Source organism: Patella vulgata, chromosome 1 (genome assembly GCF_932274485.2).
Source record: "Patella vulgata chromosome 1, xgPatVulg1.2, whole genome shotgun sequence".
Taxonomy (NCBI): Eukaryota; Metazoa; Mollusca; class Gastropoda; family Patellidae; genus Patella; species Patella vulgata.
This window is the reverse complement of record NC_065879.2, coordinates 12,267,987-12,285,686: the sequence shown is the minus strand read 5'-3', so window position 1 is coordinate 12,285,686 and position 17,700 is coordinate 12,267,987. Positions and strand designations below refer to the sequence as shown.

The 17,700-nt window shown below is 36.3% G+C and overlaps 2 protein-coding genes across 3 annotated transcripts; one reads left to right on the top strand and one right to left on the bottom strand.

Moving 5' to 3' along the window:
- Positions 1-1,229: 1,229 nt before the first annotated feature.
- On the bottom strand, positions 1,230-11,146 carry LOC126808674 (protein CutA homolog). Of its 2 annotated transcripts, XM_056101317.1 has the most exons (7): positions 10,983-11,146; positions 9,518-9,666; positions 8,390-8,449; positions 6,965-7,010; positions 2,982-3,035; positions 2,079-2,117; positions 1,230-1,718 (listed from the first exon to the last, which is right to left on the bottom strand). In XM_056101317.1, exons 1-7 carry the CDS (start codon positions 11,064-11,066, stop codon positions 1,629-1,631), a joined length of 522 nt encoding a protein of 173 aa, XP_055957292.1. In that variant the 5' UTR covers positions 11,067-11,146; the 3' UTR covers positions 1,230-1,628. The 2 variants fall into 2 exon arrangements, 1 of the variants encoding a protein (XP_055957292.1); XR_007674708.2 differs by lacking the exon at positions 2,982-3,035 and having other exon boundaries at positions 2,079-2,121; positions 10,983-11,145.
- Positions 10,883-16,482, top strand: LOC126808672 (uncharacterized). The gene is made up of 5 exons (XM_050533597.2): positions 10,883-11,029; positions 13,062-13,231; positions 14,205-14,328; positions 15,393-15,555; positions 16,355-16,482. Exons 2-5 carry the CDS (start codon positions 13,110-13,112, stop codon positions 16,450-16,452), a joined length of 507 nt encoding a protein of 168 aa, XP_050389554.1. The 5' UTR covers positions 10,883-11,029; positions 13,062-13,109; the 3' UTR covers positions 16,453-16,482.
- Positions 16,483-17,700: the final 1,218 nt, after the last annotated feature.

Below are 17,700 nucleotides of genomic sequence, written 5' to 3'. Positions count from 1 at the left end.
CTGTCTACATCTAGCTCAGCCTGAGAACAGGCCCTAAGCTAATTACCCGACATTTTAATTCCTACATCGACGATTTTAGTCGAAAACACTGAGTATGCTTTTAGTAATTTTTAGAAGTATTTATTTCTCTTCTTTTGTCATATTGAATGAAATTAAATATGTTTATTTAGCCGCTGTGAGTATGAAAGATGTCAAACTAATCAAAGCCGAAACACAAAATAGTCCTCTAATTATTCAATATGGTGGCGCCCATAAAAGGTAATTTCACAGAGGCCGTTTTGTTTGCAAAGACAAATTTAGGAGTATCTAACCTTGTTTTGAAAGATAAACAGATTGAAACTCTAAAGACAGTTTACAATGGCAAAGAATTTATTGCAATATTACCAACTAGTACATATTATATATCGCTTTTACCGGATTGGAAGAAGTTTACATTTTGCTAAAGACACGTAATTACATAAAACACGTGCGTGCTCGCGTTATTTTTACTCTGTTGTGTACACAAAGCGTTAGTCCGGCCGATAAGTCCCTCCCCAAAATGATCACGTGGGCGTTTTAAATGGCGGCTAATTGGGGCAGTGATCATAATGATGTATGACGTAGATGGATCGCTGCGAGCAGTTTGTCTTATCCCAGGCTTCTACATGACAAGGAGTGGAGTTGCCTGCTTAACCGTGTGAGTTTCCTCTCCTAAAGGTTACAGACCACTGTTAATCTCAATATTATCTAGATAGTGTTGAAATGGAGATGTGTAGCACTTTGCCCCTTGAGACAATGGTGGGTCTTTATAAAACTGTCTCTTCAATTTTGTCTATAAAGTTATATCATACGTACTAAATGAACGTGGATATAGTTATTCGTAAAAAACAGTGATGTTTTGGTCAAATTATAATCATTATCAAAATAGTCATCAAATTCTAGCTGTTAATCGACCTAGGGTTGATAAGACCAAAAATTGGTAATGTTGCCTGTCTTATTTGTGGGAAATAAAGAGTTTTATTCCTTATATGGCGTGGAAATTCACGTCAAGGTTATTGAAGACCTGCAAAAAGTAGGCGGTATAAATTAGGGTGTAGAGGAGAGCTAGATTAGAGCTCACCCAGAAATTCTTACCAGTCATTACCATTGAGAACGAGGAACCTGAAAAGCCAGTACAACTTAGTAATAAAGTTGGGAAACCAGTATTACTGTAGTGTTATTTACGATCACAAACACAACCAATAAAGAAGTCCGTAGTACTACAGATGTTTATTTACAAAAAAGAAAACAACAGACATGATGAAATTTTATATCAATAAAGTTAAAACCAAAAGCAGACACAGTTGGAGCAGTCGTCAAATGTCTTAGCCAATAGCAGACGCAGATGTCAAATGTCTTTGCAATAGCAGACGCAGTTGGAGCAAGTGTCAAATGTCTTGCTCTATCAGTAGGAATTCAAGTTTAACAAGAGACTTGAATAATTGAGACAATGAGTAAATAGCCACATTTGCCCAGAAGCATTCAGCATGATGTATTGTGAACCAGAGTAAAGGCACCTTTAGAAGGAACAATAAAATTCATGAATTTAAGTCACAAGATCAGTCCATATGGTATGTACAAGTTACTGTCTTGCCAGTGTATAAATTCCTTCACGATTCTTCGGTTTTCATCTTCTTTGCATCCGATGACATCACAATATCAGAGATCCATTTCAAATATGGAGGATTTCCATTATCAATCTGAAAAAAAAAAACCCAAACAACATGACAATAAAAGTATAGGAAGATGGTGGAGAAAATATAAGCATGAAATTAAAAGCTTAAAAGATGTTGGGGCATATTCCATACCCAGTGCTATGAGGAAAATTTTGCCTAGACAGCACAGCTATGGCCTATTCTTATATTGAATTCCAACTGTCAAGGGTTCTTTTACATGCACGTCAATATGTACATTGGACCTTGTTTTTTTGTCCCATCCCCTTTATGCCAGGCCCTTTCCATAATGAATATGAGTACATTTTATCATGGAATAAGCCATGAAAAATTATATATTTTCTGAAAATGAAAATCAGCGGTTTTAAAATTATTAATCAAACTTACCTTTGATGATATGACTTCTGCCACATCATAGGGATGATTCTTTCTTTAAAAATATACAAAAATTGTAAATTATCTTAAACATACATTATGCAAGAGCTAAATCTGCCATTTGCAGGTCTTTCTTTAGGCCTGAAATGTTATCTAAATTATTAATTAGACATAATCAACTCTTGATGGCATCGCTAGCCTGCAAATTTACTGGATTAGGATACTATTTGCTGCTCCACTTTCATTCTTGATTTAATCAAGAAAAAAAATTAATTAGCAAAAGGTACTACTACTATAATAGGTTGATCTTTATACAAAGTTTCATAAAGATATCTTATATGGTTTATGAGATGTTTTGCAAACAAATTCAATGCTGTCAACATAATTCAATTTACATTTAGAAGAATAAGTACGATTTGAAGAAGGAGTTAGGTTTGATTCAAGGATGGGTTAGAGTTCATTGAAAGATGAGTAAACTGCTGATTTATGGATGAGTAGACTTTCAGGAAGGATAAGTTAAAGCTGATTACAGATGAATAAAGGGTTGATTGATGGATGAGTTAAGAGTCAATTGATAGATGAGTTAGAGTCAATCGATGGATGACTTAGAGTTGATCAAAGAATGAGTTAGAGTCGATTATGGAAAGTTAGCTGTAGCTGATTTATGGATGAGTTAGAGCTAAATGATGGGTGAGTTATTGAGGGATGAGTTATAGTTGTTTGAAGGATAAGTTAGAGCTGATTTGTGGCTGAGTTATTGAGGGATGAGTTAAGAGTTGATTGAAGGATGATTAAAGAGTTGATTGAAAGATGAGTAAAGGGGTTATTGATGGATGAGTTAGATTTGCTGGAAGGATGAGTTGATGATTTGAGGGTGAGTAAAGAGTTTATTGATGGATGAGTTAGATTTAATACATGCCTGACATATTCTGATAAAGAGTCAACTTTGGATGTGTGGGTTTTAACCATCTGAAAAATATTAAAGATATATTATGGGAGATAAGATAAAGAGATGGCATTTCTCGCTATAATAGTTAAAAACTAGATAGTGTAAAGGTAATTTGCTGAAAATTTCAGTCAAAATGATCCACTATGAGCCGAGAAAGAAGCGGGTGAAATTTTTGCATAGTCTCGGTCATCATTACTAAAATCATAAATATAAACAGCATAGTCTCGATTATCCACTTTTTTTTATTTAATTATCAATGGCCGTTAGCGGCATATAGGAATCTAATCCAGCCAACATCGAAGGCTAGCCTTGACATCAAGAGTTTATTATGGTCTGGATAAGTTAATTAATGTCTTTTTGATGATTTAGATAACATTTCAGGCCTAAAGAAAGACTTGTAATAAGCAGATTTTGCTCTTGCATAATGCATGTTTAATTTAGAAACCATACAAAATGACAACAGTTGTGCATTTTATGATATACCTATAGTAATAGTTCTTTATTTGTAAAGAAAATGAAATGAAATGAAATGGGATTTAACATCCTACTTTTCTGCCCCTTAACTAGACTAATGGAATACAGGTATATACTGTGCATTTTGCTATGAGAGAAATTTACCCAGATTTTAACATTTAATAATTTCAAATAATGGAACTTTCTGGACCTGGCTACAAAAATGAAATGAGGTTTACTGTCCTACTGTTCTGCTCCGACTGGGCTAATTAAATTGAAGATGGCCATATGCCATAAAGTGTGCTATGAGGGAAACTTGGCCCAGATAGTGGCATTACGACCTAGTCTTATATCGAATTCCAAATGCCAAGGTATCTTTTATGTGAACACCAATGTGTATACAGGGCCTTGTTGTTTCATTCCATCTGAACGACTAGACAGATGTCCTTGTCAGGCCATCCAGCATCACTGACAAGGCCAAACCATGCCGGAAAGAAACCTGATGAACTTTCTCAGCCAACCCCAGGAGCAAACCTGCGACTTCCAGACTGGCTTCACCCAGGCTACAAACTGGGCCATTAAAATATAACAATTCAAACTTAATGTTGCTAACTGTCATTTAAGTTATTCTGAATCTTTGCTAAATTGGTCAAGTTATTGATATAATGGATCTATACTCTTGATTTCATCACAGTTTTCGTGTTTCAAAGTCTCAAAAAAGAATATCTATCTAAAAATGGTTCCATTCTTTCAGTATTTACAAGGACGCAATCTGCGACTTCCAGACTGGCTCCACCCTCGCTACTAAGTGGGCCATTAAAATATAACAGGTCAAACTTAATGTTTCTAACTGTCATTTAAGTTATTTTGAATCTTTGTTAATTACACTAGTATATCACAGTTAGCAACTTAGTCAAGTTTTTGATATAATTGAGTTTCTTCACAGTTATCGTGTTCCAAAGTCTCAAAAAAGAATATCTGTCCAAAAATGGTTCCATTCTTTCAGTATTTACAAAGACCGAATCTGTGACTTCCAGACTGGGCCATTAAAATATAACTGCTGACATTTAAGTTATTTTTAATCTTTGCTAATTACATTAGTATATCACAGTTAGTAACTCTGATCATAATTGATATAACTGAGTTTCATCACAGTTATCATGTTCCAAAGTCTCAAATGAGAGAGAGAGAGAGAAATGGGGTTTAACGTCCACTCGACACAAACTAGGTCATTTCGGGACTAACATATGTTTTTTCATTTTATTTCAATAATTCGCTTGCACGTAGGGGTCTTTAGCAGTGCGAGGAAACCGGAGGACCCGGAGAAAACCCATGAGGTTGGACAGGCGAGGCGACCCTACTCCTTGCCACGTACAACCTGGGATTCGAAAACCACACCAGTTGACTCAATGACGGGCCTTAATGATACAGCTCGCACGTGCTAACCATTCGGCCATCCAACCCCCCTCTCAAAAAGAATATCTGTCCAAAAATGGTTCCAAACATTAAGCATACTCTAGGCCTGTAAGACTTGGATAAAATCTTTTGATGAGTAAATTGAATCCAAGCAGGGAGATTATCTACCATTGAAATTTTAATTTTATTTTCTTAAACATACATTATACAAGAGCTAAATCTACCTATTGCAGGTCTTTCTTTAGGCCTGAAATGTTATATAAATTATTTATTTGACATTAATTAACTTATCCAGACCATAATCAACTCTAGATGGCATGATATAAGAAGATTTAAATACAAGACTTTGTTTATTATCGTAACACTGTAACTCAGGTATCATTTAATCTTGTGTATCTAGCACTAATTTCTCTCACATTCGTTTAATATCAAATCTTTGTTTAAAAATTCATAAAAATCCTTTAAAATCACCAAAAATCATCTAATTTGTACTTGTGTCCAGTTTAAAGCTGACGGATTAATTTTGATAATAAGTGTCCAATTTACAAGTGTTTAATTTCTCAATCACAAAAAAATAATATTCTCGTTTTCCGACAATCCTTCTCAAAAAATTGATGCAGGAGGGAAGTTTTTGTTCTTTTTGTTTTTATTTTGTCAAAATCTGGCTATTTTTCGCATTTTTAAGAAACACACAAACATATTATAAATATAATATTTATTCAGATTAATTCCTGGGAAAATGTTTTCAGAATATTTTTTTTAGGTGGCCTTGGTTTTTTTTTAGGATGGTCCTTATTTTGCAAAAATTATGTTGGAATTGATGAGAAAAAAATAAATAAAAATGTGACTTTTTGGCATTTTTTTTATTTTTATGGAAAAAGGTTATACATAAAAATAAATGATGTTTCCTGGTGAATTAGAATGTGAACAAAACAAAAATAATATTTATAAAGCTACACAAGTGATTCCAGTTTTTTATACAGAGGTTCGAAAATTGGCGAAATCAAGATTTTTCTGAGAAACTGTATCTTTTTCCTACATGCTTACTTCTAGCCCTTTTGTTGTGACTTCCGGTGTACCCAAAGGGTCCGTCCTTGGAGTGATCTTGTTTAGCTTATACACTAAACCACTTGGTCTCATAGTTAGACATCATGAATTATTATTTCATCTATATGCGGATGATACATAATTGTACATTTCGTTCAAACCTATTAAAAGTGACTTTCAAAGCTGAATATTGAAACTTGTATTTCAGACATAAAAATTTGGATGAACAACAATTTTTTGAAACTTAATGCAGATAAGACAGAATATTTGGTTAGTGGGTCTTTTTTAATAGCAAAAAGTTAAACTCAAACTTTGATCTATTGATACAAAACTCAAACTTTGATCTATCGATACAAGCAGGAAATAGCTGTGTTGTTACTTCTCAGTCAGCCAGAAATATTGGTGTAATTTTTAATACAAATTTTTCTTTGGAAAATTACATAAACAATATCTGTAATATAAGTTATCTTAATCTAAGAATCATTGCTAATATATGTAAATATTTGTTGTCGACAGTTACGGTTTTCAAGTGATAATTTGCTCCATATTGAGAAAAATGCGAATCTCGTCAATTTCAGTGAGACAACTTTTGAGGTTGTTGCCGCAAAACTGTGGAATAAACTTCCTTATAATTTCAGTGAGACAACTTTTGAGGTTGTTGCCGCAAAACTGTGGAATATTATTTTCATTTTGTTCACATTTTAATAAACAAGGAAACAATCATTCTTTTCATGTATAACCTTTTTCCATAAAAATAAAAAAAATGCCAAAAAGTCACGTTTTGTTTGAACTTTGATAGACGGTTGCACCCTCTAAAAAAAAATTTTATTTATATTTTTCTCATCAAAACCGACATAAATTGAGGGTAGACCCTTAACTTTTCAAATTTTTGCAAAATAATGACCACTCTAGCAACTATGGTATTTCATACACAATCATTATCAAGTTAAAGGCCTCTGACTGCACCACAAAATCTACTTCAGATAAATTTCAATTTCATAATATTAGGAATCTAAATATATATGAATCTTACCAAAAGTAATTCCTTATCTTCATTGATTTCATTCTCCCATTCATATCTGTAATACAAACATTGTTGTTTTCATATTTTATTATTTCCTTATTTAAACAAAACATTTGAGTGATGGAGAAACCCATATTCCTGAAGCAATAGCCTGAGAAATACCTCTCTGGCCATTGCTGGATTGGCTTCTGATACTTGAGCTTTTGAGGGAGTGTGTCTATTCTTCCCGTTCAATCAAATCTATCCCAAGTACAGCAACATGACAGTCCTCCGTTTAATCTGGGGTCTTCCCTAAAACTTTGGACAGTGATTTAAGGTATTAAAAACGGTGAAAGTCTTGTTCGTCTACATACAGTATTGTTTACATTGTATCCGTGTTGATAGCCTCGATGTCATGCAATTAGTTTTTCTGCAATATTCTGCTATGCATTGATTAATTGGGCATAATAAAACCGCGAGTCATGATGTAATGTTATGTAAACATATTTGGTCCAGTTTGGAGCTCTGTTTAAAGCGTAATGATATTGTTACGCAGTTAGCTATTGGTTGTTGTTCGGACTATTGACCAGTTATAATTTGGAACTGAAATTTGCTTCCTTTACAGAAGTGTTAAGTGGGATTAGCACTAATCAAACGAAACACGGTAAGGAGTATGGAGAAACCATATTTCCTCTGCATGCTACGACACAAATATAGGGATTTTGAAGAGGAAAACTAACAGGGTTCCAAAGCAGGGCTTTTACTTCAAAAAATTTCCGGAAACTGAATTGTTGATGTGAATTTTGAAAATTTAATTTCAATTGTTTTTACACATAAAATGCATAAATTGAACTGTATTTATCAATTTATTATGTTTTAATATTAAACCCATCAGGTTAGGCAGAGGATCCTACTCATACAAGCTTGAGATCTGCATTAGAGCCCCAACACCCACTCGGCAAACTTCAGCAGATTCCAGTACTCTACATCTAGCCTCGGCTGCATAACGAAGTCCGCCATTGAAACTACTTTCAAGTTCCCGGATTACCAACGGCATTGCCCATAACGACGCCTTTGAAGAATGTTTTATCATACAAAGATTTCAAAGTCTGAAGCTGTTTTTCTCTTTCTTTAGACAAGGACAAGTTTGCACTGAAAATTTTACAAACTCTTCGAATGACGCAGTGGTGAGAACTTCTTTCTAAAAGCGTCAAGTTTTCCTAATAAGTAAACTGGTGCCGCATCGCAATTGTATAGGCGTAGGTACATATCACTTACCGTCATACTGCCGAGGCTAGATGTGGGGTACCGGAATCTTCAGAGGCTTGCCGAGTGCCCCAACACCTCCATGAGGAGAGAAGAGTAGTGACAAGTAGCAAGATGCTAGAAGATGTTCCCAGGGAGTCAGACGTAATATCCCCCAGATCATCTGTGATAAAGAAAAAAAAAACTTACACGGATGTTATTCCAGGTATAATATTAACACAGGCTGCTAACTTCTCTTTTACTATACCACTGAAACATATAAATATATACCTGTCATTCCATTCTTTTTTAAAGGAGACAAGTCTTTAATTCAATATCATCCACAGTCTTCGACATAGAAAACACCACTGATAGGTCAATTTAAATCAACATTGATGTTGTTAGCATACCGTGAAAAGATGGACTTCTAAGCTCCAATATTTAAAACAAAATAAAAATTTTAAAATTGGCATACAAATCAAGCGTCAGAATGCTTTTGAGCGCCATTTGTAATGAAGCGACTCCATGAACGAGGCTAAACATACCCCACAAGAGAATACTACTGGTGGAGACTGGATGCTTTCGAGAACCAGTTGTATGAAGCGATTCGACGAATGAGGCTAACCATATCCCAATGTAGGAGAATACTATCGGTGTCGACCTGAATAACCAGGCACCAAAGACTGCCATTCAATTCAGACTCTATCCGTATTTCGCAGAACATAACTGATTAGAAATTACAGTAAAAACGGAAACGATTGAATGTAAATCAGTTTATATTTATTCATATTACAATATGCGTTGCTATCCGAAATGACCTAGTTTGTGTCGAGTGGACGCTAAACCCCATTTCTCTCTATATATATATATTTAACAATGTCATTGATTATGTAAATAAAATTAAACCATATGTTAGTCCCGAAATGACCTAGTTTGTGTCGAGTGGACGTTAAACCCCATTTCTCTCTCTTTGAACTTTGCATCTCGATTTTCACAGGTAAACATTTTAGCAGGAAAGCGCAAGACTTGGTATTCAGGGGGGGATCAAGGAATCTGAAAGGCTCTCGGTTGGGTCGTTGGCCAATCGAAATTAGTACTGAAATATGCAGGGTATTGTGTGAAGGGCTTGATAAGATATACAGAGTTAAAGCGTGATCAAGCCTTCTATTGAAGATCCAGTAGTGGATGGTTCTAACCACTTCCTTTGCACAAGTGTTGTAATCTTTACAAAATATGTTTCAAAACTTAAATACAAATAAAATAAATAATCTAAAATACAAATAAGAAACAAATAAACACTGAAATCAATAAAGCATAGAGAATAAGTGACAGGCTTACTGTGATAATTGTTTGGCTACTTCCATATCTGGTACAGTTATAAAGGCCATACTGTGAGTTCCAGACACATAATTCTCGGCCATTTTACTATAACCACGACGAAATAAATTCAGTAATAAAGGCATAAAATATACCGATGAAACTGGTATCTGAAATTAGTTAAAGAGAGAAAGAGAAAAATGGGGTATAACGTTCACTCGACACAAACTAGGTCATTTTGGGACTAACACATGCTTCAATCTTATTTCAATAATTTGCCTGTACGTTGGGGTCTTTTGCAGTGAGAAAAAACAGGAGGACCTGGAGAAAACCCCTTAGCAGTGGTGCAGGAGGGGGTGACAAGGACAGCTGTCTAGTTGTTTGGATGGGAGGAAAAACCGAGGTCCATGTACACATTGGTGTGCACCTAAAAGATCCCTTGGAAGTTGGAATTTGATATAAGAGTAGGACTTAGTAATGCTGTCTGGGCAAAAATACACTCATAGCACACTGTATGGCGTATATGCCTGTCTTTATTAGCCCAGTCGGAGCAGAACAGTAGGACGTTAAACCCCATTTCATAAGGTATGTCATTTCATCAATTAGTTGGCTTAATAAACCCAATTTTACGCAACAAGGAATAGGGTTACCTCATGGGTTGTCTCCAGTCTTCTGGTTTACTCCCAATGCTAAATACCCTATATGCTAAATACCCTATATGCTAAATACCCTATATGCACAAGCAATTATTGAAAAATAAATTATACCATATTTGTGTTGAGTGGAGGATGTGGAGATTAAACCTCATTTCTATCCCTCTCCCTAAATTTCTTGCTGACATTAATATTTATAATAAAAATAATACAAAATTTATTTAATGAGGCAACTTATATTTAGTTCGCAAAAATTAATCTCCCTCCGAAACTACAAAATATATTTACATGTAATATCTTTTCAACATTTTTACATCAAAAAGCTATATATTGTTCCAAATTATATAATACTTATAGAATAATGAAAAGCATGTTTCATGGATTCCCTTTTGCATTTTGGAAGGGAAGGATGATTTACTTGTCTGTGAACAGAGCAAGATATCAGTTTTTGAAACAAGAGATTTTTCAATAAAATAGGAATTTAGATAAAGTGGAGTATTATTAAATACATCTAGCTGTGTAATAACACTAAAAACGCAACTGGCATGCAAAATAAAATTTTTACCAACAGCATCAAATTCATGGAAAATTAAACAAAAAAAGTATTGATAAGATCTAATGAAAGAATTTAATATACTGGAAATAATTAAGTTTCGCAGTTCAGTGGTTCGCATCGAGTGATTAAGGGGAAATAAATCCATTTATTGACGCCCCAACTTGACACAATTTTATTTGAAAGATTCTTATCGGTACCGGTATGTTATGTAGTTTGCATTTAGTGACCAAGCGGGAACAACGTGGCATTGTATAGCAAGATATTATATTGCGTTTACCACAACTAAAACGAGCAACACACAATTCCTGGAACTGCAGTAACCAGGTAGGTTTCTTTCTAATGGAGCATGGACTCCTGTCATGAGTTCCTTGTCTTTCGATGCTTTGGTCTCTTGAGTCTTGTGTTTTTGGTTCAGCAGTTACCGGTTCATGTAATCTAAAAGCCAATTGGCCGGCTATTTTTATTTAACCATTCAAAACACTTCATTGATCGAACAGTCCTTCTACGCTTCCTACTTATATTTTGATATTTATGATTTAAACCAGATAGTTTTGTTATTGGGATTTAGTTGTAAATGGGCAAACCGTTGTGTAAAATGGTTTGCTATTTTCGTAACTTTGGAAAACTGCACATTTTCTGGATCTGGAAAATTTATTATAAGGCAACGTGTTGGTAGTGGTTTTAAATGGAGTTATTCCCCTTTACACACTGTAACGGGTGGTTAGTGCTAAATGATAAGCCAACTCAATTTTTCGTCATAATGTCACGAGATGTAAACAGGGCTAGCGCTCATCCTAATACTAACCCTAACCCTGGACCTTGCCCCAATGCTTACCCTAACCCTATCCTACAATCTCGCCCCTAGCCTTATTTGCAACCCAGCGACCTTGACAAAAATTGAGCTGGCCTTAACAAATAGATTTAGCCGTAATGGATATTCGAAACACAATGCAATGTTTCATCATACAATAATACAAATTCCAGTTTTATTGTCTGATTTTCATAATAGAAATTTGTTAAATATTAATAGGGCCTGATTCTAGTTTATTAATAAATAATAAATTTCAAACTTTAATTTTGTTTCTTTTCTGTGAATGTAGGCCCTGTAGCATAACAGCAGTAATTGGTGATGCATGAAGTTATTTTTTTTTTTTATTATCAGAGTCTTTTTACCCGTAAGGCCGTAAGTTTCATTAAGAACGGAAAATATTTTGTAATACTGCGCACATTTCTTCTTCTGTTAAATTTTTATTGTACACTTTATAACTTTACAAATTCGCTCGTTACAAAGAAAAGAAGTGAAATGATTAAATGAATATATTTAAAGTAGCTAAGTCCGTAACTCAATATCATCCAAAATCTTCGACATTGAAAACACGATTTTTTTTGCAATTTAAATTGGTGTTGTGATCTAACCTGGAAAAGATGGAATTCTGATATCCAATATTTAAGACAAAATAAACATTTTAACATTGGTATCCGAATCGTGTACCATAATGCATTTCAGCGCCATTTGTAACAAAGTGCTCAAAGAATGAGGCTAGACATATTCCACAAGTCATGTCAAACGGTGATATCATATTCGTATTTGGAGAGCATGCGCAATAAATAATATCGGTGTTGACTCGAAGAACCAGACGCTAGAAACTGACTTGCGGTTGAGACTTCTGGCGTATTTCGCCGAACATAACTGATGACAATTCACAGTAAAACGGATACGATTGAATGTAAAACAGTTTATATAAATTCATATTACATTATTATATGTGTTGCGACCCATTTGTGTCAAATTCTAGGTCCAAAATATTAGCGATTTAGCTCCTTTAACGTTCTAACCGATGTCCTGTCCGGACATTTGACAGGCGCGAAAATGCCCCTGCCCGTGCAAATTTCTGCTACTTACCTCAAATTGCACACGTAGTCATATAAATAAAGCAAATTACCATATTTATTGATTGTTTCAAAATGACCGAATTATTGTTTTCATGTGACGTGTCGTGTTTCGATCCCTCTCTTGTACGTTTCAAGGAGTAGGGTCGGCTGCCTAAAGGGGTTAACCCTCGGTCCAGCCGATTTTCCCCCTCTGCTAAAGACCCATACGCTAAACCCTATTTATTCTTTCTTTTTACATATAATTTGTCAATCAGCCAAATCTACAATACATAAACGAAAAATACATCCAAATATAAGTTTAATTCCCTTTAAAAAAAAATAATTAACGTCACAAAGAACGTGATTAAAGAACGCTTTACGGTTTTAATCAAACAAATTGCCTCTACCTTTTCACTAATAATAATGATACTTTTTTCGCAGTTAACTCTGCGTGAAACTGAGAGATTTCGTTTGTGTGTTTCAGTTCAAATCCTGCAAGTTATTCGCAGCTAGCTAGTTAATTTTAATTAAAATGTCGGCAGAACAAATGGAAAAGTTAAAGAAAGTTTTACAATTAGAACAACACCCAGAAGGAAACCAATTTAGACAAGTATGGAAAGGAGACCGAGAGATGAATTTTGTTAACAAAACACAGTAAGTTGTATCTACTTCAATTTTTTGTATTCCCAATATTCTGTTCGAAAATAGGGAGTCACGGTGGCTCAGTGAGTAGGACGCTGGCTCGCTAACCTGGAGGTCCCGTGTTCTAGCCCTGCGTTGGCCGAGAATGTTCATCGGGATTTTTCAGACGTGACCCCCCTTGTCAGTAGTGTAGGACGAGGGCCTGACAAGGGACAACGTATAGTCGTTCGGATGGGACGAAAAACCGATGTTCCGTATGCACATTGGCGTAGACGTAAAAAATCCTTGACAATTGGAATTCGAAATAAGAGGAGGCCGTAGCTGTCTGAGCAAAATTTCCCTCTCAGTACACTGCGTGGCCTATGCCCATTTCTATTAGCCTAATACAAGAGTAGAACAGTAGTTCGTTAAACCCCATTTCATTTCTTTTTGAAAATAGAGTTGTATAAAGTAGGAAATGGAATGGGGTTTAACGTCCTATTCTACACCAAACCGGATAATGAATTGTTTCCGTGGCATTTAATAATTGATCTGGAAATATACAATTACTGTTTATTACTGGGCGATGTTTTGACCAATGAAGACGAGCATACGCCATGCAGTTTGCTATGAGGGAAATTTTGCCTTCGAATTCCAGGTGCCAAGGGATCTTAAGCGTTGACGTCAAGGTGTACACGACACCTCGAGTTGTTAACTTGTTGTACCACCCGAACCACGAGACGCCTGTTCCGTGTCAGGCTCCCCGTTTTGTACCGCTCACAATGGGAAATTAGCCAGAACATTCCAGACAGTTTCTTGATCATATTGCATAATGGCTGCTGTTAAAAAGTTATAGATTGCAAAAAGAGCTTCTCCTGAATATCTCATAACAAATACATTTCCTATAGTTTGAATTTGTTTTTTGTGGGTGGCAACCTATTTTGAACACGAATTTCGAAGAATGTATATACATCTTTAAAATAGTTATCTCCATTTTCTGTTTCAGACACGACGGACCCCGATCTGTTGGATCCAGTATCCATACTTTGTTGACGTCACCAGATTTTGTGTCGTGGCATCGTGTCCTTTCTGATGAGATTTATTTTTGGCATGCCGGTGGGGTCATAAAGGTACTGTTATTATTGGTTCAAACCACATGTCGTATTTACTCTAAATACCAGTTATCGACTTGAAAAAAGCCCCTCTAATCACGGTTTAACGTCCACTCGACACAAACTAAGTCATTTCGGGACAAAAACATGGTTCAATTTTTATTTCAATAATTGGCTTGTGTGTCGGGGTCTTTAACAGTGGGAGGAAACCGGATATCTAATTAAATAAAACCAAAGATGTATGTGTGTGTGTTCACCCATCTAGCTTCGTCGCCGATCTCCACCCCCACATATGTGGTATCAAATTAACCAGCATGACCACGGGAATGATTTAGACCATCGAATTTGGGCCTCGGACGAATTTGGGCCCCGGACAATAACGGAATCCTGCTAGTGTGACATATACTCTTAAAAAAAATTAGGGGATATTTAGAAACAATACAAACTGTGGAAATGCACTGCTGTTTTTATTAGAGGTAACCAGTGTATGTTAATAACAAGCCAATTGCCTACACATGAACATAAACAGTTCATACGGGCGGCTTATCTGACGACCCCATTTCACTCGCAAAGAGATACACCCTCAAAAGTGAAAATGGACGTTTTTGATTTTTGTCTTAATAATGAGTAAATGCTCCCCCAATCCTCAGACATTCAGCAATTCGTCGTGGCATGCTCCTAATCAACCGTCCAATTCTTGCAGTGTTGTCGGTCGACAAACACGTCTCCCGATCAAATTAAAGCAAAGATACGCTAAACAGTAAATCTTATGCAAGAACCGATAGGAAAGCAAACATGGATAGATAAACCAGCACGCGGCAGTTTTCATCAACCCTTCCTTAAAGTGTCAAATTTGACAATGAACCCCTCCCACATGTATGGCGCTATTGCGTGTCGCATGTGTAGCTCAGTGGTTCTGTTGGGGCGAAAAGTTCTTCATTTGTGAACATACTCTCAGAACATGTCAAGTGTCCATGACTATTTATCATATCACAACCTGCATAGGTATTTGCATTTCAATATCCCCTACTTTGAAGAGTATATATTCAAATAACATTTCACTCCCATTTTCTGTTCTATAGGTTCATCTACTGGATGATAAAGGCAACCATTCTCATGTTTTGCTTGGCGATGTATTAAAGAATGATAGTCATGTTTATCAAGTGCTGATACCCCATGATACGTGGTATGCTGCTGAAATAGTAGAGGGGGATTACGTTCTGTTCAGTGCTGTAGTTATTCCAGGTTTAGTAACTTTTGATTTACATTGCAAATCTTACGTGTGCGCTGATTTTCGGGAGGGGATATGTGTTAAATATAGAGTACAGGATAATAGTCACTATCGATAAGACAACAAGCTACATATTCGCGGGTTTATACGGGCTAAGTCAATGAAATGGAGTTTAACATCCTACTTTTCTGCACCGACTGGGCTATAATGAAGACGGACATTCGTACGCCATATATATCTGCTATGATAGCAGCGCTACGTTCTTCTCTTATATCGAATTCCAACGATCTTCCAATGGTTCCTTTACGTGCACGCCAATGTGTACATGGGACCTCGGTTTTTTGTCCAATCCGAACGACCAGACACTGTCGTTGTTGGGCCTTCCTTCCTGCGCCACTGACAAGTGGAAACGACATCCCGGAGAAATCTCTCGGGGAACACCGGATTCAATCCAGCGCCCTACTCACTGAGCCACCGCGGCTCGCTGAGGTAAGTGACGGGACGCAATGACGCGTTTTGTGTCATGGGTTTAGACCCCCCCCCCCTTTTCAGATTTTGCAGCCCCTGTAAAATGGACAAAATCACGGGGTTTTGCTTGGGATTTTGATCTTCATGACTTCATTCATAATCATACTGCTCAATTAGATATGATATGAATTGACTCTTAGCACGTTCCTTACAGCCCAAAACTTATCGGAGTTAACTACCCTGATCCCTAATGACGTAGTGATCCCGGGGTTTACACATCGTTTCTGTACATAATTAGTTTCGATATTTTTTAATGATTTAATTATTTCTAATCTGTCGTTTCAGGGTTTGAATTTCGTGATTGGACTGCCGCTAAACGAGAAGAAATGATTAAAGAATATCCTCAACATACCGACCTCATTACCCGACTAACAAAACAATAATATTAAATCACTTTTTAACCTTGTATTGTTCATTATCGTGTTATCTTTATCAAGCGCTCATGAAGGAATGTTTGTGTGAGTGGAAAGATCGAGGAGGGTAATGCTAAAAGCCTGCTTTAAAGGGGAATAGTTACAATCTAAATTATGTAAAGGGAATTTGCTGAAAATATCAGTCAAATTGATCCACTCTGAACTAAGAAATTAGCGTTTGAATTTTATGCCTAGCTTCGATCATCATTACTAAAGTCGGTACAATAAAAAAACATAGTCTCGATTATCCATTTTTGGATTTAATCATCAGCAGCAGATCGGATTCAAATCCAGTAAATATCGCAGGCTAGCAATGACATCGAGAGTTGATTATGGTCTGGATAAGTTAATTAATGTCTAATTAATAATTTAGATAACATTTCAGGCCTAAAAGATGATCTGCAATAGGCAGATATAGCTCTTGCATAATGTATGTTTAAACCAATTCAAGAAAATGTTTTCACCATAACGTAATACATAATTAGCGTAGTTAGAAAGATGAATATATCCATATTCTATATACCCCTACATTATTATTACGTGTACACATAACAAATTAACAATGATATTAATATGGTTTAACGTCCTATACTCTTCTGAACCAACTGGGCATTCAACATCGACTGCGCTATGAGGGACATTTTGACTGGACGCTGAATTGTTTTCCTTAAGACTAACTAGAAGAATGCCCGGCTTCGCTCGGGGGTCATAACCCCGAAACCGGAAGTGGTAGACTAACGCCACCTGGCCTATGTTACTCCCCGGTCCGAGCTATCCCTAGTGTAGCCGCCAACCCCGAACAGACAGACAAACGACAGTCACAAATATTAGTATAGATTTGGGGGGCCCTTTAATATTGGGACCCCTGGCTGCAGCCCCATCAGCAGCACCCCCCCCCCCCACTTTACCTCAAATACTCATGCAAATGCAGCGTCGAGGTAATATCTCTCTTCTAAATGATTTCATTTCTGATAAAGTGCCCTCGATTTTCAAAACATTTACCCCAAATACTCATGGAAATGCAGCGTCGTTGCGATATTTCCATTGTCCTAATGCCAACATTGCATCCACTTTTCTTGCTGCCCCCCCCCCCCTTTTTACAAACGGATTTAGCGAAACTAAAACCCAATCGCGCTCAAGGTACGTGAACCATCTATCCGTCCTCCTTGCTTGTTGGCTCTCAAGCTCGGTGGGGTAGGAAACAGGTTAACGCAGTGA